The sequence below is a fragment of the Streptopelia decaocto genome, assembly GCF_964273445.1.
Source record: "Streptopelia decaocto genome assembly, chromosome: 3".
Taxonomy (NCBI): domain Eukaryota; kingdom Metazoa; phylum Chordata; class Aves; order Columbiformes; family Columbidae; genus Streptopelia; species Streptopelia decaocto.
The window spans coordinates 73,894,196-73,917,345 of record NC_138656.1 but is presented as its reverse complement, the minus strand read 5'-3'; the positions used below and the strand labels follow the sequence as shown (position 1 = coordinate 73,917,345).

Sequence of the window (23,150 nt, the reverse complement as noted above, 5' to 3'; positions counted from 1 at the left end):
GTTTTTCAGGTGGCTTTGAGTTTATAGGGCAAAGAATTTTGGCTGCTGCAGGGTCAGAGATCTGCCTCACCAGTGCAGGGAGTGCCCAGGGCCAAGTCTGGGCCATGCTGCCATTTAATCGCCTCTCTTTGTTTTGCCCACCAAGCCTCGCTAATACAGCATGGTCATCTCCTTCCCTGTTGCTTTGAATGTTGCTTAAGGAGTTGAACTTTTTCCCGCATCCCTAGAAGCAGATTTGAAGTGAAAATACATTTGTGTTCCCTGATCCACCAATTTCTTTGCTTTCTGGGATCTCCCTGAGCAACTTCCCAGCCCTCTGGACAGTGTCACTCAGTGTTAGGCAGGACCAGGCTTGTCCTGATTCGAGGCTTCCTTCTGTGCCTTGGATGCACTGGTCCCATGGAGACCAAAGAGCAGGAAGTCACTGGGAACCCAGTGCTGTCCAGAGTCATGCAGCCCTGTGACACAGGTTTGGTATATACACAAGAGGAATCACCTGTGACTTGGGACAGAAAGATGGAAGGACAGGGACAGCATGTTTGGGACAGGGCTGAACACCACATTGCCCTAGGATCACAACCAGCAAGGTAGAAGTCAGTCGAGGTGTATTAACATCTAGCATCAGTGCCGGGAACGATAAAATAGTGACCAAGGGACATCCAAGGGCTTCACAAGCTCCTCAGCATCTGATGGCTCTGCTTCCTGATGCCATTACCCACCTCAGCTTCCATCTACAGGAGAAATTTTCTTTCCTCCCTTCCCAGACGCGCACCTCTCTCCACCCTTGGGCTGCTCTATCCACTCCCATCTCACAAACGCATTTCCAACAGGACTGGGAGAGCTCGGCAGCCTCTCGGTGAAACCAGAGCTGCTGAGTTGGGAAGGGGTCCTAACTCTGGCCCTTCGCCTCCCCCCGGCACCCCGGCCCCGGCAGCGCTGCGGGGCACTCGGGGGGGCGGGCTGCTGAGACGCGGCGAGGTCGGCGGTGCCCGGGGGTCAGAGCACCCCTGCGGGGCAAGCGGGGCCCTCTTCAGTCCCCCGGGGGCAGGGGCGTGGGTGCCCGCCCGCCGGGCCCAGTGTGGGGAGCAGGAGGAGTGACCCCCGGCTGCGGATGGGCACGCTGCACGGTCCCCGTGCAACAAGTCCAGGCGCCGGGGAGAGGTAAACCGGGAGCCGCCGGCCAGGGGGCTGAGCTCGGCGGTGCCGGCGGTGCCCAGTACCGCGGTGCCCAGGGCTGGGTCGGCTGAGCGGGCGGCAGGCGGAGGCGACTCCGGCTCCGGGCACTGGAAGACGCGGAGGTTTTCCAGGCTAAGACAGGGCAGAACATTACTCGCTCCTCGTGAGGGTGAAAACAACCCTGCCGCCCTGCTCCCCTACTCAGCCCGCCGTGCGCCTCCAGGAGCCAGCCCACCCCGGTTTCCCCCGTGCCAGCCACCGGCTCCCGCGGCAAGAGGGAGGTCCGGCCGGCGGCAGGAAGGCTGGCAGCCCAACCCGGCTCGGCTCGTCCCGCAGCCCCGGCCAGCTCCCCCTCTGCCCTCGCCGGCCGCCAGCACAGTCGCTGCCCGGGCCGGGGCAAGGGCAAGGGCAGGGGCGAACCGCCGGCGGGCCCCACCTCTCCACGAATAAGATGCAAAAGAAGCGGGATCTTGATCCGTTCTTTCTGATTTTCTTTTTTTTCTTTTTTTTTTTTTTTTGGCGGGGGTATTGGCGAGGGTGCCTTTTTCTGATAGCGAGGGCACAAGGCGAGTGAGGAGGCGGAATCGTCTCGGCAGCCGCTGCATTTTGTGTGGAAGCTGCTCGGGGGTTCATTAATATCATTAGCATTTAACCCCCTCCCTGCCCCCTCCCCTTCCAGCGCAGGGTGACGTCACGCGGCGGCAGGATTTGGGGGTAAAGCAAGGGAAGCTCAGTGGGCAAGGGGCGTCCCTCTCCCCTCCCCGACGCTGCCTGTCACAGCCTCTCTGCCGATATTATAGGGGCCGAAGCCTGGAGCTCAAAGCGCAAAGTCAGCCAGTGTAATGAACTTCTGGAAACCTTTCCCTTTTTATACCATTCAGTTTCTGAGGGGCAGAGACAGCCTCCTCTGACGCCTTTTCCCCCCTTCCATTATTCTTCCAGGCTCTGATCTCCCTGCTCGCTGCACCGAAGCGCTCGGCGCAGAGCCCCGCTCCCCATCCTACCTTCTCCTTCGTCTCATTGTTGTCCTGGCTGCTGTGCCTCTCGCTCGCCTTCCAGGAGCGCGGTGGCGAGCACACTCGCACCCCCCTGGACACCCTCCCGGGGTCCCAAAAGCATCTGTTCGCAGGGGTGCAGCGAGCGGCCGCCGACTTTGTGCGATTTCGTTTCTTTTTTTCTTTTTTTTTTTTTTTTTATTTTTGATCCTTTTTTTTTTTTTTTCCCTCGCCTCGCCGCGTCCCCGCCGTGTGTACCTGTCCCTCGAGAGGACATCGCTGGGTAGCGGGGCAGCGGCGAGGATGTGCCGGCCCCCGCGGCGGAGCCATCAGTGAGCGCCCGAGGGAGGCACCTGCCCCGTGGAGCCGCCGCGCCGGCGGGGTGGGGGGGCCGCACCGCCTCGCCCCGGCGCCGACACTTCGCCCCGAGTTTAACGACTCCCGGGGGCTTCGAGCATGAGCAAGCCGGCGGGATCAACAAGTGGGTAATAACGCGGTGGAGACTTCGAGCAGCCTTTCTGAGACCGGCTGCAGCCTGGCCTGGGGGGCGGGAGGTGGAGGGGAGGGAGAGGAAGAGGAGGGGGGGTTGTGGTTTGGGTTTGCATCCCCCCCCTCCCCATTAAAAAAGAAGTGTGTGTTTCCATCCGGAGTGGCTATGAAAACGTAGGCTCGGAGTTGCCCCGGCGGAGTTTGGGCCCGGGACTCATAATAAGCCGCTTTCCAGCTGCCCGCACCGGCTTTCCGCACAGGGACCCGGGGAAGGAGCCCGGGGGCAGCGATCTCCGGGAAAGGCAGCTCCTCCGGCCACGGGGAGGGGGCTTGTCCAGCCTGGGCACGGGTAGTTGTCTGCAGGTCTCCAGTACTGAGGCGGAGGGGTGAACGTTTGGGTTTAAAGGGCATTAGGGAGGTGAGACGTGCTGCTTTTCTCACGGACTTCATGCAATCTGCTGCGACAGAATAATTTATTTTTAAGAGTTTGAAACTCCGGTCACTCAGTTACACGGAATCGCGTAAGCAACTCTATTGAAGGAGGATTTAAATGCAATACTTTGCACACCATTTCCAGTTACAACAAATAATCCTGCAACGAGGAAAGCAGAAACAACTTAAAAGTCACATTTTCCTTAATCCAAAATCCATGCACCTCATAACTGGGGAATTTAAAGCATGACTAACCGCTCTTACAGAATGGCTCAATCCGTATAATCCCAATAGGACTTTCGGAGTTTCTAATATGGATGGAGTCAGTAACAAAGCGGGGGGAAAATACCCAATCCAATTTAATGTCTGACAAGTGATGGATCGGACAGTTATTTCCTCTGCGCTCGGGCGAGCTCCCAGGGTTGCGGAGCGGTAGAAAAAGGGAGGGAGAGCCGGGAGGGACCGGCTGCGGTACCTGCCACCGGCCGCCCCGGGCTGCCCCGCGGCCTTCTCCTTGCCGCTGAGTTCCATTATTTTGACCTGGGTCCGCCTTTTGTCCTCGGGGGCCAGGAAACCGGGGGTCAGCGGCGGCAGGGCCGGGGACCAGGGGGGGACCACGGCGTGGAGGTCGCGCGTGGAGGAGGCGGGCGGCACGGAGCCCGGCGGAGGCCCAGCGCTACGGCCGAGCTGCCGCTGCTTCGCCGTGGGTTTGGCTTGCCTTCTCTTCCCCCGTGGGACTGAGGGAGGCACTTTTTCTGCGCCAGATCCCCAGGGGAAAAAAAATAAAAAACAGTAGCAGGGCAGCGGTCGATGTGATAACCGGCGGAGGGGAAGTGGGCAGCGTCGGAAAAAGCGGCGGCGGGAGGGGCTGGTTGCCGCCGGCTGACCTCCCCAGACTGCCCGGTAAGTGTGAGAAGAAACGAAGTGGGATCGGGCCCATGGGCAGCCGCGCCGGGACGTTGTCGGAGCGCCAGGCGGATTTCTGAGTGTCGGTGAAGGGGCAGGAAGGGCCGGAGAGCCTTGTCTCCAGAGGACGGCAGAGCTTCTGCCGGAGACATTTTGCGAGGAGAAAATCCGCTAGGTTGGACCGCGGCCTCCGGACGAACGGCGCTGGGCGATCCCCGACCACCGCCACTGCTTTGACTGTTGATTCCGTCCCCCGCCCAGGCCCTCGGGGACCGCCCGAAAAGGACTCCCAGGCCCAGCCCGGCCAGGCCCCGCGGGGATGGGGACATGCGAGAACTGTCCTGTGCCGGGGCCCGAGCCCAGTCGGCCTCGGCTGCGCATGCAGAAGCCCGACCCGCTGAATCGGGGCCTGGGAGTCCGTTCTAGGGGTCCCGGGGACTCCTGGGCTAGGGGCATCCAGCCTGGCTTTTCTGCCCGCCGGTGGGCGTCTAGCGATGTCAACTGAGATGTCTGCCTGGGTGGTAACAAGACCCCATCCCGCCGTCCCCCGAGCCCAGACTAACTTCTTTCAACAGCCTCTGATGGTAATTACAGTAATCGGGGCTGCCATATATCCTTTAAGCAATTATGACACACAAAAAAAGCCCCCAAGGACCCCCTGTCGTGGGATGTTCAAAACGGTTTCCCAGCTGAACAGAAATCCCATTTTCTTAGCGCTAAACTTCTGAGACGAAGCGGTACCTCGGGGAACCGGAGCGCTTTTAAACAGAGTTAATCAGTTATCTCATGACCCCGTGTCAAGCTTACATTTTTCTCTTCCCACCCCCCGCCCTGCCTCTTCCCTGTCCGCGTATTTCATATTTCGCCCTGCACGGAAGTTTTCTCATAACAGCCTCCGGGGGCTGGAGATGGGGGTGGCGGAGGGGTGCAGAGCGCGGCTGGGATTGCAGGCGGGCGGCAGGACGGGGCGGCCCCCCAGCAGACCGGGGAGGGGGGCTCCAGCCGCTCCCTGCGTCGTGTCCCCTCTCCCTGTTCGTCTCCTCGTCGGGAGCCGCGGAGCTGATCGGACAGGCTGCGCCGCTTCGCCGTCTGGAAACGTGGTTATTTGGGTTTGGCGAGATGCTCCAGGCGCTCGGGTTTTAAACATGGAATATGTGGCTGTGTAAATAATATATGGAACATATGTTTAGATGCATGGTGTGGATATGTATATATATATATAATGCACATGAGGTTTTAAAAGCGGCTTCCGAACTTCAAATCCGGCCCGATAAAACTGTTCTGTAAAATCAACCCAAGTTTCTTTCCTCTCCGCCGAGCCGGCCACCCCCTCGCCACCGGCCAGCCGGGGAAGCGGGGACCCCCGCGGCTGCCCGGTGCCCCGGGCGGCGGCCCTCCGGCGGGCCCGGGTCCTGGGGTCGGCTGTTGAGGGAAGGGAGAGCGGGGGGGCGTCCCGGCGGCGGGCCGGGGTGCGCGGGGGCAGCGCGGCCGTGCCGGGCTCTGCACCGGGATGCACCGCCGCTGCACGTACCGCTTCAGTGTCTCTCCCCCCACCCCCAGCCTGCCCCTCCTCCTCCTCCTTTGTGTGCGTGCGTGTGGACCCTCTCTCTCCCCGTGGATGCTAAGGGCTGAAGAGGGAAGTCGAGCGCTTTCCCCCGTTGGCATTGTGCGATATCCGAATTCCCATGCTACACTTTTTGACGGGTCACTGGTGCCCCAATAGGCAGGTGGCAAGGAGGGCTTGTAATTACACACTCCCAGAAACCGTGCCTTGGCCTCAGCCCTCCTCACGGGCGCCTACCTGCAGCTCCAAAGCCGCGGCTTGCTCGCAGGCAGTGGGGCGGGGGGGCTTTCTTTAGCTGCGCTCCTTATTAATTGCGTAAAAGTTTTCTATTCTTTAACCTCTCTCCCTCCCACCCTCCCTCCGCCACCCCTCCCTCTCTCAGTCCCTAACCTAATCCCCGTCCCTCTCGCCGTGTTGTGTATAGCAGCTGTCGGGTTTCATTTAGGGGAGAAGCTGGCAGCTTGTGCTCATTGGAGGCAGTCAAACGAGTTTCAATGGGCAAAATCATTAAGTTAACACTTTATCTAATGTCCCTATTGTCTGCCAGCAGGCATTGTCTTAGAGCCTTAGCGTAGACATGTCTGAAAATATCTCGGGTTCCTAAATTCTCTAGGGAGCGAGAGGAGCCCCTGCGGCCTGTTCCCTCCCCCACCGCCCCCCCAACAGCGCTCCGGACCGCATCACACGCTGCCGCCTTCCCCCTTCTCTTCTTCTTACCCACCCGCAGCCGTGGCTCTCCCTAAATTACTTCTTAACAAAGATAGCGGCTCCGAGCGCTTTCCGTCGGAGTTTGAAGACTAAGGTTTGGTGAGAGACACTGAATCTCCAGCGTAAGTTGTGGTAGAAGGAAAGAAGGATATTTGAGGTAGAGGAAAAGAAAAAGAAAGAAACGAGAATCGAAGAGAATCGAAGGCAAAAAAAAAATATGAGGAGAGAGAGAAAGAAAGAGAAAGAGAAAGAGAAAGAGAAAGAGAAAGAGAAAGAGAAAGAGAGAAGAGAAGAGAAGAGAAGAGAAGAGAAGAGAAGAGAAGAGAAGAGAAGAGAAGAAGGAAAGGAAAAGGAAAAGGAGAAAAGAAAAAAGGGAAAGAAAAGAAAAAAGAAAAGAAAAGAAAAGAAAAGAAAAGAAGAAAAGAAAAGAAAAGAAAAGAAAAGAAAAGAAAAGAAAAGAAAAGAAAAGAAAAGAAAAGAAAAGAAAAGAAAAGAAAAGAAAAGAAAAGAAAAGAAAAGAAAAGAAAAGAAAAGAAAAGAAAAGAAAAGAAAAGAAAAGAAAAGAAAAGAAAAGAAAAGAAAAGAAAAGATGAAGAAAAAAAAAGAGAAGAGTAAAACCCGAGAAAAGGGCAAAAGCCGAGAGGGGTTTTGGCGCGTTTCTTGAACTGGGCTGCGATAAACTCTGTTCAGGTTTTTACATCATCCTCAGAGCATTTGCAATTCTAGTCATAGTTGGTGCGCAGGCAGCCCCGCGCCCCATCCCGCCCGCAGTCCGCACCCGCCTCCGCGCACGAAGGCGAGGCGGAAAGTCTTGCTGCAGATTTTGGGGTGAAGAAAACGGCATGGCTCGTCTGTGGCAGGAACCAGGCCCCTTTCCCTGGGGTTGCTGCGCGGGAGAGTGGGTTACTTGTCACCCTGGTCATGTTATTTTGTTTTTGTTTATTCTGTGCCTCGGTCTCCTGACCGCTCTCCCGCCCAGGGAAAGTGCAGTCCTCTGTTTGCCGAGCGCCAGAAAGCGAGGGAAACGCCGCGCCTCCCCCCGCCCCCCCCCCCCCCAAGTTGTTTCACCCCACCCGCATCCCCACTTCTAGCGGGCAAGTCTGCTGCTCCCGCTGCTGTAATCTTCCCTTCCAAAATGGGTCTTGGCGATTATAGAAGATCCAAATAAACGTAGTGGGGCATGAATAATTCTCATTGTAGAAAACTGACACTTGCTCAAGGAAAAGAAAGTTGGCTATAAAATCACTTCATTATTTGCTTGTACTGCGGCTCTGGGGCTAATCCCTCCGGAGGTCGGATTGCTGAGCGCTCCCTCTCTCCCTTCTGTGCTTTCAGGTCGCATTTTAGACATCCCTTGCAAAGTGTGTGGGGATCGCAGCTCCGGGAAACACTATGGGGTTTACGCCTGCGATGGGTGCTCGGGATTTTTCAAGCGGAGCATCAGGAGGAATAGGACCTACGTTTGCAAATCGGGAAATCAGGTACCAGCCGCAGCGCAGCCCCCTCAGCGTCTGCACCTCTTACCCTTCTTTTCCCCCCAGGGCCCAGTATTGCCCTCCCCGTCAACAGAAACACCCGTAGCAATAAGATCCAGCTGCCACGCAGCCACCACCTTCCTTCTCTACCTGGCCGAGGCCGGGTGCTGGATGTCCCAGCCCGCCTCCCTCCAGCACGTCCCCCCACCCCGGGCCCTGCGGCCGCAGCCCACAGGGAAGGATGGGGGATAATGCGCAAGGAGGGAGCGGGGGTGACGGCGTGGGGAGGCGTGCAGCCAGTTCATCGGCTGATTACACCAGGCAAGAGAGGGGCAGCCCCCCGGTAAGCCACAAGCCATAGCCGGTCGACTGGCAACCAAAACGATTTCCACCCCCGGCGGGTCGCACCTGCGCCCAGGCGGAGGCAGCTCTGCTTTTTACCCCTCCCCCTCCGGCTGTGCTCATTCCCAGCCCCGGACTGTCCCCGCGGGGATGCGGGGCTGGGGACGCGGCGGGGGGCACAGGGGACCGGGGTGGCCCGAGGGGGCGGTGCCGCCGTCGCTGTCTCGGGTGCTGAATGCAGCCCGGCCCGCCCCGCCGCGAGGCCAAGACCCCCGGCCCGGCCCGGCCCGGCCCGGCCTCCCACGCCCCGGCCCAGTTCCCCCTGGAGCACCCAGAGGCGGCCGCCTCCGTGCATCCCGCCGCCGCGGTCCGGCGGGGTGAGTGCGCTGCTCCCCCCGGCCCGACGGCTGCCTGTGTTGCAGGGAGGCTGCCCGGTGGACAAGACGCACCGGAATCAGTGCCGGGCCTGCCGGCTGAAGAAGTGCTTGGAGGTCAACATGAACAAAGACGGTACCTGCTCCACCTCTCCCGGGGCTGGGGTGATGGGGTGGCAGGAGGGAGCCGGGCCTTATTCTGAACTGGGGAATGGTGTGTCGCTGCAGGCTCTCCCACTCAGGGACCCTAACGACCCCCCATCCTGTGGCAGCCTTGCCCATTTAGTCCGAGATACCCCCTGGGTGGGGGATGTGAGGCCAGCCCTGAAAAATTGCAAGGAGGGAGGGAAGCGCAGCCAAGCAATGTGGGGTACCCAGTGTGGGACCCCACGGTGACTCCCTTGCCTCTGCTTTGTGCCCTGCAGCGGTGCAACACGAGCGGGGCCCTCGGACCTCGACAATACGGAAGCAGGTGGCCCTCTACTTCCGCGGGCACAAGGAAGAGAGCGGTGGTGCCCCACACTTCCCTGCTGCCGCCCTGCCGGCACCCGCCTTCTTCACCGCCGTGTCCCAGCTGGAGCCCCATGGCCTGGAGCTAGCTGCTGTTGCTGGCACCCCTGAGAGGCAGACTCTGGTGGGCCTGGCACAGCCCACCCCAAAGGTCAGCCACTGCCCTGGCACCTGGCACACCTGCAGACCCTTGCTGCTCTAGGGTAGATGTGGCAAAGAGCGAGGCTTGAGGCCTTGCAGGTTGTGGTGGGGACTCTTCTGTTATGTCCCTAAAAGCTCTGAAGATATGAGGTGCAAGGGGTAAGAGGGCCTCTGCAGAAGAGGTACGCAGAAGGACTAACTGATAACCTGCTCCATACAAACCCTGTCTCTCCCACATCTTTACCCCCACATGGTTGCAGAAGTGCTCCTCCTGCCTGGAGGCCATCCACAAATCAATTTTAAACCTTGTTTCATGAGGATGAGCTGCAGTCACTGAGTTTTCGTCAGAAAAATGCCCATGTCCACAGCAGTGTATTCCAGAAAGTACTATATGTACTGACCAAAGCCTGCAGCTTGTCCACAGATATAAACATGTTTAAGCTTGCTCTGTGCTTCTTGGCTGTGACATTTCCTAAGCAGCCCAATGGAAGCCCTGCTCTGACCTCAACTGCACAGGAATTAGCCATTAGGTGGTGTTTTTCGTCAACCCATTTGCAATGGCATTTTGCCTGTTTATAGCACCTAGAAAATCAAAGAAGAAACAACTTAAATAGTTCTCCAGTTGGTAGCTTGGCAGAATCCATCATGAACATATTCACAACATATAGTTTTATGTTATAATTGTGAAAAATACTGCTTCAGAAATTATTTAACAAGAAAACAGCACATGCTTGAAAATGTAACTCCATTCCAACACTACACACCCTTCATGTAGTTACGCTTAGCTCTGCGCATCTGCTTACAGCCTGCTGTGGTCAGGGAGCTAGATGAAGGGTAAGGTGAAATCAGTGTTTATTGATTTGCTGAGCAAGCCTGGAGTGCTAAATCAGCCTCTGAAGCATAGGTTACAAATCACAAAGTCTTAATCCAATTTGTACTCTTCTAACTCTGCTACCAGAGGTGTGTTATTGTGTAACAGGGCAAAGGATGACATTGCATTTTGGTAATTTTTTTCCCCTCATGTAAAAATCTCATTCTCCCCTCAGCCTCCCCCAGAGAACTGTTTCTGTTCATCCACATGGATGAGTGGCAGAGAGCAGTTTAGAGTGGGTCCACTGACAGCAATGCCCTCTGCTTGCCAAATAAGAGAGTGCACACTCTGTATTGGCATGAGCACGATGCACTGAATGGCTGCTGTAGGGGAGAGGAAGACCAGGCTGCCCTGGTGACATTGTATGAAGTTGCTTTATTTTCTTTTTGACATTAGTACCCACATGAAGTCAACGGTACCCCTATGTATCTCTATGAAGTGGCCACCGAATCCGTCTGCGAGTCAGCAGCCAGACTTCTGTTCATGAGCATCAAGTGGGCCAAGAGTGTCCCAGCCTTCTCTACCTTGTCCTTACAAGATCAGGTAAGGCATCTGCGGTGGGAGTGGCATTGGCCTGGCCTGCCTGTTAAAGAAGGCTCAGAGCTCAGATTGGGTCCTGAACCTTAAGCTCTAGATCTTTAAATCTGTAATGGATTTCAGCAGTTCTGAAGTTCAGGGCAGAGTTTTGGTCTGTCCTGAAAATACAGATTTAGAAACTGCTTTCCTCCAACTGTTATTTCATGAAGGAAATTAAAATCAACCCAGAAAAAAATCTAATATAAAGCAAATATTATGGGAGGGGAGGACAAGTCCTAGAGGAAAAGTCACCAGGCTGCAGACCAAGCTTAGCATGTCAAAACTGCTTCGCCACTGGTGGGACAACTTTCCCCTCCATAAAAAGGGGAACAGCAACCTACTTTGCTATTTTGGGACAAGAAGTGTTTAGTTAAGCAGGCAGCAGCAGGATAAGACCAAGGTGTTTTCCGAAGACCATTCCCTTTCCCCTTCCCCTTCCCTTTCCCCTTCCCCTTCTCCTCTCCTCTCCTCTCCTCTCCTCTCCTCTCCTCTCCTCTCCTCTCCTCTCCTCTCCTCTCCTCTCCTCTCCTCTCCTCTCCTCTCCTCTCCTCTCCTCTCCTCTCCTCTCCTCTCCTCTCCTCTCCTCTCCTCTCCTCTCCTCTCCTCCCCTCCCCTCCCCTCCCCTCCCCTCCCCTCCCCTCCCCTCCCCTCCCCTCCCCTCCCCTCCCCTCCCCTCCCCTCCCCTCCCCTCCCCTCCCCTCCCCTCCCCTCCCCTCCCCTCCCCTCCCCTCCCCTCCCCTCCCCTCCCCTCCCCTCCCCTCCCCTCCCCTCCCCTCCCCTCCCCTCCCCTCCCCTCCCCTCCCCTCCCCTCCCCTCTCCTCTCCTCTCCTCTCCTCTCCTCTCCTCTCCTCTCCTCTCCTCTCCTCTCCTCTCCTCTCCTCTCCTCTCCTCTCCTCTCCTCTCCTCTCCTCTCCTCTCCTCTCTCTCCTCTCTCTCCTCTCCTTTCCTCTTTTCATTTACACAGCTAACATTTTTTCTTATTCATGTTGGCTTCAGTGAACTTACATTACATCACAATTTGGCTGGCCCCCAACATTTTTCACCATTAATTAAAACCTTCCTTAATTTGTCTTGTTTTCCTCTATGACAATTTGCCTTTGCCTCAGGTAAATCATATGTGAACCATATGAGCTAAAGGAATTTCTTAATGACTTGATTCTTGATGAGGACTCAGTGTGCTTTGTATAATGCACTAATTTAAAAAAAAGTAATCACATAATTATAAAATGAAAGGGGAGAAATCTACACAAAGCTCCAATCATAAAAGGTGTCTAATACTTTGATATGATTGAGCTAATTTCCCGAAATGGTAACTAGAAATGTTGTGCCTTAGATGTTGCATCGCAGTCAGCAGAGGAACTAGTTCCTTTCCATGGATGCATGTTACAAGTGTTGCAGCTGATATGCAAATATGTATTTTGAATTGAAAGAGAAGGGCTTATTAGGAAACCAATAGTGTTTTCTACCTAAAGGTAAATCATGACGCTGACAAGGTGATATAAAGTTAAGGCACACTGAAATGTTCTTGTTCTAGCACCAGACCCACGTTTTTGAAATCCCTGTTGTGAAAATAGAAAAAGGGGGATGCTGCTCAGCTCTGGCTGCAGTGCTGCTGTGGAGTGACCATTAGGGGAGCAATGAGACAGGACCCAGGAGGTTATACACACCGCTAGGAAAACAGTGGTCCCAGTGCAGCATGTTCTTCTCACATGCTGTTTTCTGCTGCTGCTACTCCTGCACATGAAGCAACCAAAGAAATGGGCCCAAATATCGGGGCTGACAGCAAGTGTGTCACTTCAGCAGGAGCCTCAACACGTGGGAAGAGGCTGAGTCCTTCTCTAGACCAGTGAGGTCCACAGGAGAGCCCTTAGGGGAAGGCTTCATTTGATGTAAACTGGGTATGTTTCCCACAAGGTCGTCTCTGTTATTGTGCAGAGGAGGGGGCAGCAGGATTTGGGAGCAAGAGCAGCCTCTATTGCTCATGACCAAGCATGCCTGAGACAGCACAGATACCAGAATGTTCCTATTTAAATAACTCACTGCCTCTTTCACTTTCACATCAGGGACTCATGTCAGCAAATTACGTATTAAAATCCCAGCCTTTCCTTAACAGCACCTTGACTTGCTGTACCTCAATGCAAGCCAGCTTCCTCACAACTCAGAGCTGTTCAGCTCTACAGTTTTGACCTGGGCCTCTTTCTGCATGATTCCCTTGTCATATTTTGGAGAGCTGGAGAAGAAATAACTCTGATTTTAATCACCTTATTTCATGAATAATCAGACAGTTGATTTTTATAATAGCGCCATTGCATTATTTAATTTGACAATGGCCCAGCTGTAAATGTCTGCATTTCTCCCTGACGTCTGCCAGAGGAGAGACTAAAACCTTCTCCTGGATTTTGCTTTTGTTGTGTTTTCCCAAAAAAAGGCAAATGCATTGTGATTCCAGGACTCTGTGACAGTTTCATCTCAAAGGCAAGGAAATAAGTTGAAAACAATTTGCCGACAAAATAAAAGTCTGAGGATTGATGTGTTACTGCCTTCGGTAAAACAGAGGCTGTATTCCTTCTCCAGCTCCGTAGAGCTAATCCCATCATGGATTTGAAACCACACAACAAAAACTCTATGCTTCAAGTTCTGCTGGCCTGCACACCTGCCCAGCTTGTCTGTAAGACAGGTTGGCCCAGTGTAGGTCACCAACAAAAGGTTGTACTAACAGGATGAGGCTGATTAAGAAGCAAAAAACAGTCCTTCAGAAAGCCTAGTATTTCTTGTTTCTTTGAAGAAAGAGGGCTGTGTATGACTTCAGCATGAATTATTTTAATTGGTGGTTTTACAGACTTATGCATAGGCATGAAGAAAGCTTCAGCTATTGGAATAGTCTCTCATTTCTAAAGTCTTCTGACTTTAAAGACTTAGTGGGAAAGAATATATGAAATTGATATCTTCAAGGAACCACCATCCATTACCATTGTATCTGCATGAATGAATGACAAAAAAAGTTTTACAAAAGCAAATGAAAGGCTGGCAAATCATTTCCTATGTCATGTAGAAACCTGCACATCCATCAGGCAGGATTATCCAGAGGAGGGGCTGAGTTTGCAGGCAGCAGCAGTTGAGAGAATAATGAGCAGGTTCAGCAGCTATTAGAACAGAGCTGAGATGGGCACTGCACCCCAGGCCCCCTTGCCCCTCCATATTTTGTGCAATGATCTGGGCAGCCTCCAGTACCGTAAAATCCAAGGTAATTATTTCAAACAGTATCTATACACAGAGACGGAAATATTTTCCCGTCACAATTTCCTTAGTCAAGTTATATAGAAGTTCTGCAAAGCACATAGCACAAAAAGGCACAAAATGAGCATAAGCCTGCAGTGAGAAGCTGAGAGCAGAGACTCTGAGACTCTTCTTCCCATTCCAGTTGGAACAGGTTGGTTTAAAATGCATAATACTGTTAAGAGTCAGCACATAGCTAAAGGATCCACTCTTATTCTATGCTTTCTGTGTCATCTATTATTTTCACATATCTGATTCCAAGGAAATCACAGTTCATCTGTTGAGATGTATTTTTTTTTTTACTTCGTTCTTCCTTTTGCAAAGCCTTTATAGTCTTAAAATACCTTCCTTCCTATTTTCCTAAGAAGCTAAGTTGCTGATACTTTCAGGAACCACAGCAATATTAATGCTTGTGGTTTGCTGTTTTTCTGCATGAGTTTTGGGCAATCTGTTGCTACTGCATGGAGCCACCAGATGATCCCTCCTGAGTCCATTACAATTCTCACCCTTCCAAATCTCTCTCACTCTGTTGAGAGACATGACGTCCCAGCAATGTGTACACACTACAGCATGTCATCTAGGCCATGAACTTCAGCTGAACTGCAGGCCCTCCAAACCCCTCTTAAGAGCTGGTCTGGGCCAACAATACAAAGGTGCCCTCAAGACTAAACATGTCTGTTCTGGCTTTCCTGGTCTGAATTACCAGGAGTCACATCTCCTCATAGATGCACCACTGCCTCTCCACGGAAATCAAAGGCATTGCCTCCTAACAGAGAAAAACACATCCTCCATGCAACCAGGCAATGTACAAAAACTGCAGGAAGTAGTAATCCTGTCAGCGTAGGTGCTTTGATACTCAGTTCTCTGAAAGGAAACGGCAAAAGCAAAAAGCAAGGAAACAAATGACACTGAGAAACTGTATGCGTGTCCAGATGCTGTGCTTGCAAGAGCTAAAGACTTACTTAGTAAGGAAGGGGTTAAAGATACATATGTGCTCTAAAGCAGTGCTCCCTACCGAGTGATGTAATTTCAGGACATTTTCCAGGCTTTTCTTCACAAATCCTGCCTTCCTGAGGGAAAAGAGGGTAATCCCTAGAGACAGGAGAGCACTCATCCAGCTTGTCCCAGGACAGGTGTGTGTGCCGGGGGAGAGGAGGAGAGAGCCCATGCTGTGCTGAGAAACACGGGCGAGTCTTCATGTTGTGAGGAAGCTCTCTGGGATTGGACTTCTCACTCTCCTTTTCTCTTCCTCGTCCCTTTTGGTCCACAACATGGTGCACAGTGAGCCAGCCCTCAGTGTTTTTCTGCAATGCACAGGCTTATTTCTAGACACCTTCTCAAAAAGCTAAGAGAAGAGCTAACGAATGCTGTGGGGAAAATACCATGACAAGCATTTAAAGCAGTTTTTAAAATAACAGAAATTTACATATTTAAATTGTTTATAAATCTATAAATTATACACTATGTTATATTGTACATCTATTGTATGACAGCTGATGCTTTTGGAAGATGCTTGGAGAGAACTGTTTGTTCTAGGAATAGCACAATGGGCCATTCCAGTTGATGCTAACACTCTACTGGCTGTATCGGGTAAGAATTGCACAATTTAATGACTTTGTTACAAAAATTACCATAAAAATACATTACTGAAAAAAAGAACAACATGTAAAGAATAACAAATTCCTAGTGAACAATAGAGCATACCTGTCATTTATAAATCTATATTTAAATGCAAATAATGTTGTTTTGTTGTATTCATGACTGCTTGCATTGTCATTTAAATGCAAATTACTGTGTTTGTTATCATCCAAGAGAAGATTTTATATTAACTTTCATACAATATAGTCAGTTTACATGGAACCAGACAGACAAGTGTGACAATAGAGTGGATATTGATACACAGGATTTTGTCAAAAATCAATATAAAATAAAGCAAATGCCTTTAATATTATTTATTTCATCTCTTTCTGTTTTAGGCATGAACGGTGACAATACAGATTCTCAGAAGCTGAATAAAATTATTTCAGAAATACAGGCTTTACAGGAGGTTGTGGCTAGATTTAGACAACTTCGGCTAGATGCTACCGAATTTGCCTGTCTCAAATGCATTGTCACTTTTAAAGCTGGTAAGCAGAAAGAATCTCTTGCTCATCTGGTCTGATAACTAGGAGGTTGCTCCTTTAAAGCAAAAACGATGTTTTAAACCAGACATAGCTTGATATCATCCAACAGGTTTCCCGGTATTGAATTCCAGTAGGCAGTGTTGTATTTTGAAAGGCTGACAGTGGAGTGCAGGGGCACTAATGGGAATGTTTAATTTTCACTAATAGCAGTAGCTGAACTGTTCTGACCCACCCAAGAGTCAAGCTGAACTAGTAACTGATCTGCTTTCCAGTGCCTACACACAGTGGTTCCGAACTGAGGAGTTTCCGAAACGCTGCTGCCATAGCAGCCCTTCAAGATGAAGCCCAGCTCACTCTGAACAGCTACATTCATACCAGGTGAGCGGCATCTCCTCTCAGTACTTCTTGCAGGTGTAGGGGTAAAATCCTGCTCTCACTCCAGTGGAGGTGACATTGCCACTGACTGAAATGGGGACCGGGCTGTTGCTACAAGTATACATTGGCTGTCAGCCTGCTGGGATTTGGCGGTTCCTGATGGAAGAGAATCATATAAAAGGTTGGAAAAGACCCTTAAGATCATCAAGTCCACTGTCCACCTAAAGCTACCAAGTCCACCACTAAAACATGTCCCTACACGTCTTTTAAACACCTCCAGGGATGGTGACTCAACCGCTTCCCTGGGCAGTCTGTTCCAGTGCCTGACAACCCTTTTCCTGAAGAATTTTTTTTCCTGATATCCAGTTGAAGCCTCCTCTGACACAACTTGAGGCCATTTTGTCTTGTCCTATCACTTGCTCCTTGGGAGAAGAGACCAACCCCTCCATGCTACAACCTCCTTTCAGGTAGTTGCAGACAGCGATCAGGTCTCCCCTCAGCCTCCTTTTCTACAGGCTGGACAGCCCCAGTTCCCTCAGCTGCTCCTCAGCAGACTTGTGCTCCAGACCGTTCACCAGCTTCATTGCCCTTCTTTGGACACGCTCCAGTACCTCAATCTAGTCAGACAAATGGAAATGTGGTAAAAGGAGAGACCTCCCTGAGAAGTGATACCTGCTGTGAAACACTTTGTGGTTCAGAAAGCTACATTTTCCTCCACGCTTTATTCAGTTAAATACTGCTAGTAGTGATTCTCAAAACAACGTCACATTTCACAGCAGTATAAGAGCTTTTGACTCATGATCTCCAATACACTTCCTCATTTGATTTCTCCCATTTTGCAGACACATAAGTTGGGACACAAGAAAGTTAAATGGCTCTTCCAAGACTCCGCCCTGAGTATGTTCTCAGGCTGAAATGAAAAACCCAGAACTTGTGAAGCCCATTTTGGTGCCACAGCAGAGTGATGAGAATAATTCTTTGGGAATCATATATTTCCCTCTGTCTCTTTCAGGATAAGTCCCACGGGATACAAAAATCTTAAAACCTGTAGTAAAAGCTGTAGCTGTCATCCCACAAAGTATACAGGGGTAATCCCAGGAACTCTTGAAATGTACTGTGCAAAACACAGTCCCACACTCTAGAACAGCTGGCTATGAGCAGACCAGTAGACTCCTCCTATGGACCAGAGGAAAAGCCAGAAGAATGCACCTAACATCTGCTGCAACAGCTGCTCTGACTGCTTCAGGACTCCCAGGGAGAGCTGTGATAGGTCTTGTAAAGACCATGTCTCAGCCCTTTATCTGCGCTGGAGGTCCATGAGACTAGCAAAGTGAGAGATGGAGTGGTCAAAGAACTTTTGGGCCATTTTTTTCTTCCGAAACTTGGATCCGCTCTCATAAGAGCTCTGTCTAGCAGAAGTCAACTTGGTGTCAGAGATCAGATGGCAGCAGTGTCTGAAGTACTTCTGTTTAGACTAAAGGGAATGGTCTGCCCTGGGCATGGGAGCAAAATTGCAAATAGCATCCAGTTATGGCTAGTTCAGAGCAAAAAGAATAACCACCGCATAGCAACCTCTTCTTGTTCTTACAGAAGGTCTTGCCATGAAAATTGCTCCCTGGAGACTGTGAGTGAGCCAGGGCCTGTTGGTGGATGAAACCAGGGAGCAACAGTTTTACATGGGCATGGTTTCCATTCCAGGCTCGGCAACTTTTCCATTGCACTTCTGCATTGTTGGAAATATTTAGCTACTGGGCTAAACAGTATCTGATATAAAAGACAACGTTTTACAAGGAAAAAAAGTGCAGTTCTCTGACAGGGCTGCCACATTTGACTCCAAGGGACAGGGGTTCAGCTTGTGTTTCATTCTCAGGCTTGAATTTTCCTTCCTGCCTTCTTTGATCTCAGAGAAGTCACTCTCAGCAGGACACATGGGAGGGCAGACTGGAGAAGCAGAGTGGTTCTCTGAAGGACCCACTCCTTCTTTCAGGGACACCACTGTAAGCAGAGGCTTGAGAATCACTGGTGTAAAGTCAGTGTAAGCACAGTTAGAATACATATCCTATATTATGTTGGCTTCAAAAGCTGGGAGGAAGGATAGAAACTATCCTATTACATAAATACATTACCTGGGGATAAACCACAGCTGCTTTAACAACAACAAAGAAAATCTTTCTATATGTCAATTGGTATTCAATGTGTAAGGGGAACAAAAAGGGGCAAAATGATTACCATGACAATCCGGCCAGGTTTAAACTGCACTTAAAATGACAGGGTAGTTATTATAGGTCAAGCCCTTCCCTGAACTGCATCGAGAATGTAGTTGTTGTCTGAGGGACAAGTCAGAGTGGATCTGTATTGCTACTGCTCTGAGGGAATAAACAAAGGAGCTAATCAAAACTCAGAGACATTGGTCTATATTCTGATAACTCCCATTAAAAGAGTTTTCCTTGGAGTCAATCTCCTTGCTCACATGAGTAGAAAACACAGGTAGCACCCACCTGTTCAATTTGCTGAATATTGTTCTTTTCTGTAAAGTAAAGTATTTTATTTGGAAAAAATATCTAAAAAGTTCCACAACATGTTTCTCCCTCTCTTTCTCCCAGGTATCCCACACAACCCTGTCGTTTTGGAAAACTTTTATTGCTTTTACCAGCTTTACGTTCAATTAGTCCATCTACAATAGAAGAAGTGTTTTTCAAAAAGACCATCGGGAATGTACCCATTACAAGACTGCTTTCAGATATGTACAAATCCAGTGACATATAAATGACCTTAAAGAAACAATCAGGATGGACAGTTTGAGAAGAACTTTTATCTATGGAGAATAAGCCTCAACTAACAAAATCTACAGGAAGCATAAGCCTGGGAATGTTTAGCCTTTAAACCCATTGACAAAAATTACCCCAGTAGATATGATTCCGCTGCTCTGAACAAAGTGATTTAGATCACGGAGAGAACGCTTTGTTCTACAGAAAAAGTGAAAGTGGTTGGAATTTGGCTGCTATTCCTGTTACTACAGGATGGAGGCAATTCAGATGCCAGTCATAGTTAACAAAGACTCAGCTTTTCTCTCATTTAACTGGCAGATCTGAGACAAAATGTGAAAGAAGGTACTATGGTTTGTTCAGTATTTGGAACTGGGTGACCAAACTTGGCTTCTGTTGTAACACAGGATGCGATGGCCTTCAGAACTGTTTTTAAAGTAGCTCACGCTGGGAAAATGTTTTTAAATGATAGGCAACATTTCAGACCAGGTTACCAAAACATTGCTTCTGCTATAATACATCATGAAGTGGCCTTCGGAACTGATTAAAAAGTAGCTTATGACGGCAGCTCCATTCTTCCTGCAAAACAAACTGGTGACCTTTGATGCAGACATCACCACAATTTGTTTGGTTAACATCTCAAAGACAGAAGAGCTTTATACACGTCCCCCAACCTTCCCTCCTCCTTCTTCCAGACACACAGACACATGTTCACACACACCCCTGAAAAGATACAAGTCAGGAGAGGAAGACTAAAACAGCAAAACCAAATATAGTGGAGATGACTGCTTCAGTGACCTGCTGGCTGTCCTGTTGGCACAGTGCTGTGAAACCAAAGGCAACGGTGGCCAAACTCTCTGTCAGTGAGATGTGCAGAGAAGTGAAATGACTATTAAAAAAAAAAAAAAAATCAATGGAAGGAATTTTATTTCAAAGAAATAAAGGTTGTTGACTGATAAAATGCTAACAATTTCCAAAAGTCTCCAATGCCTTTTTAGAAAACTCCAGGTTCTAATTTTGAAGCCTTGTTCACCTACACCCTCTCACACACAAAAGTGTTATAAGCTGCTTATTTGATGTATAAAAAAAATGTAGAAAAAAAAAAACATTTAAAGATAGCTGCTGTACTTTTCAAATTTGATTTGTTATTAGAAACTAGCACTGAGAAAAATCAGCACTTGGACTATCATAGAATGAGTAAAACTTTTCCTGTACAAAGTGGATTAACTGATTTGTGAAGTTAAAAAGTTGTACTCATTGTATTTACAAAGAATAAAAATATATTGAATTTAAATTACCTTCCACTGTTCTTTTAATGCTTGTCCTATTTCTGTATTAGTTTCTTCCACTGTACCCTACTTACTAGGGAACAGAAATATTCTCTACTAAAACAGATTAACTTGGATCCTGTGTAGTCTCCATCATCAGAGCTTTAAAAAAAAACAGGTTAGACAACCATTAAAGGAATAGCTTCAGTGATCCTGCCTTGGGGCAAAGTGACTTTGAGGTCCCACATAGAACTGTCTTCTATAATTCAAATATACACCTGCTGCAAGGTTTCTTTCTCAAGGAGCTGACACAGAGCTTTTTCTAAGACACAATACTGAACAGATCAGAGGTCCAACCTAGTATAAATCTTCAGTTTCACATTACTACAGTTTTTAATATCAGTAAATTGTGCAACTAACAAAGGGTGATGAGTAGAAAAACACTGCTTCAATTCAAAAGATTGAGGTTTTCTTAAGGTGTCCAATTGTGTCATCACAGTAAAGAAAGAGATAAGCAACTCCCAATGCACAAGAACAAGTTGGCAATAGGAGAAGGGAAATATATGGTTCATATGGCAATGAGTGACTGAAGAACCATGCACAGTAGAATGAGTGGTGGAAATGCACAGTGCAGATCAAGGGCTCACTGTTTTTTAGCATGAAGAACACAGATCACAAGTGAAACCCTAGCTCCATTAACTCCAAACACCAAAATCTCAAATGTTTCAAAGTTTTCACCCCATCTCTCTTCCATTTGTGCATTCTGCCCTTTCCAAGACAGCCAGACCAAAAGTACACAAGATCAGTCATTAGATGAGTTGGGTGACACAAAGCATGGACTACAAGACTTTGGACATCTATACAAACTAGCATGGAGCACTTGAGAATGCATTTACCACAGGGCATAACACATTCTCAGAAAGACACCAACAAAGGCTTGATGAAATGTTCTTACTGCACCTGCAATAACCTCCAACCATTTTCTGCTGTTGAACCCAGCACTGTGCAGAACCCACGACAGAACACTAATTTCAGTAAGATTCAAGATGCTGTCTTGAAGCAGCACTAAACACAAACTGCATCCAGGCTGCAAGATACCTGCACTCTGCAGCATGCTGTGGTCCCAGTCCCCACACCACCCAGCCTAGAGGACGCAACACAGTACACTGGCTTCTTCCCAGTTGCAAAGCAGACAAGGCAATGGGTGCACACCTGTATCACATCCTCTTATGTGCAGGAACTAGCCCAGTTGCAAAGCAAACTCAAGAGCAGAGAACACCACCCATATCTCTCTGGTTTTAGCACAGCTAATATCAGACCATGTCTTCCAGTGCTGCAGGTGGCACAGACGCAGAACCAGTTATACTACACTAGAATTAGGGTCTCCAGTTAACCTTGAAGGACTGAAGCCCAGGTAAAATACCAGAGTCCAGTGCAGATGTCCCATTGACCTCAGAGGTCAACACTCCAAAGCACTCACTTTGGAAAGAGGAATACTTTGACATCAAGCCCACAGCTTTTTCCTCTTCAGCTTTTTTTCCCCACTGCAGATGATAGATTGTATCATCATCTTTTAAGCATAAGACTGAGCATTTACTTTGACTTCTCACAGAAACTTCTCTCAGAAAAGAAAGAGAACACCTTACTATGTATCTAAACCTTTCATATACATTTAGCCCTTCTTTCGCTATTTGTAAGAGTAACTCAGCTTTTAAGTGTGATTCAACAAGCACACCAAATTTTAGAATTGATTTTAGGTTATCAAAAACTTATTGAAAAGATAGCTCTAGGCTGCAAGTCAGCTGTGTCAGTTTTGGTTCCTGGTATCATTAATACAACTGCTGGGCAGATTCAATGCAGTCTGTGTTAAGTATGAGGGGGAAAGAGCGGTTATTTGAGCATCTAACTACCATTCACTAGTAATACATACAATCCAGTCACCCTTTCACTATTTTGTCAGTTCAATATTTTCCATCCAGACTTCCACAAATGAGGTTAATGGTCTTATTTAAAGCAAACTAACTCTGCCCAGTAGGTTTGTAGGATGTTCTCAACAGTGATAAGTAGCATAAGAAGGAAAAAGCAGTAGAGTCAAGTCTAGGCTACTATGTCTTGTTACCAAATAGCACAAAACACTGAATCAGATTGCTACTAGAGTGTTCTTGAATCTGTTTTCAAGAACATCTGAATGGGTAGCTCCCATGTCATATTTGGAAGCACTAAGGAAGCTTCTCCATCTATAGAAGCATCCAGTAAGAAAGAAGAATTCAGTAATGTTGCTTGTGAACTGCAGTTTTGGCATCAACCACCTTAATTCCATCAGTGGTCACAGAAGAACAATGCTACAGGCTTCCCCTTTCTCCAGTGTTCAGGGAAGTGGCTATGACCACATCTTACAGCAGGCTTGTACACCTTCATGTTCCCAGTTGTATTTTTGCAGAGCTACTCCAGCCTAGGACTAAAGTTACATTATAGGTTACATCAACACTCCTTTCTCAGTAGGATGTTATAATTTTCACTTGCTATTTGAAGCTAGGTTGGTGCTTCTCATGCCAAGTTGAAAGGTACTCTTTTCCCAAACTTACCGAAGCGACAGATCTGTTGGCTGCCTCCCATGAACAGGGTTCCAGCTTTGACTCAGGAACAGCCTTCAATACCTCTATGTGTTCTTCAACACTCCAGCAGTGAGTGCCAGCATCAGAGGATATTCAGTGCTGGCTGTTAGTAACACCAGGTTACATTGCAGAAAAGCATCACAGCAAGGCTGAAACACCAGCTCACTTT

The 23,150-nt window shown here is 49.3% G+C and overlaps 1 protein-coding gene across 1 annotated transcript; it reads left to right on the top strand.

Moving 5' to 3' along the window:
• The first annotated feature begins 2,555 nt into the window (after positions 1-2,555).
• On the top strand, positions 2,556-23,054 carry NR2E1 (nuclear receptor subfamily 2 group E member 1). Its single transcript, XM_082048822.1, has 9 exons — positions 2,556-2,652; positions 7,606-7,751; positions 8,510-8,597; positions 8,887-9,122; positions 10,380-10,526; positions 15,329-15,425; positions 15,812-15,961; positions 16,231-16,336; positions 18,937-23,054. The coding sequence occupies exons 1-9, from the start codon at positions 2,628-2,630 to the stop codon at positions 19,097-19,099; spliced, it is 1,158 nt and encodes a 385-aa protein (XP_081904948.1). The 5' UTR covers positions 2,556-2,627; the 3' UTR covers positions 19,100-23,054.
• The last annotated feature ends 96 nt before the right edge of the window (positions 23,055-23,150 follow it).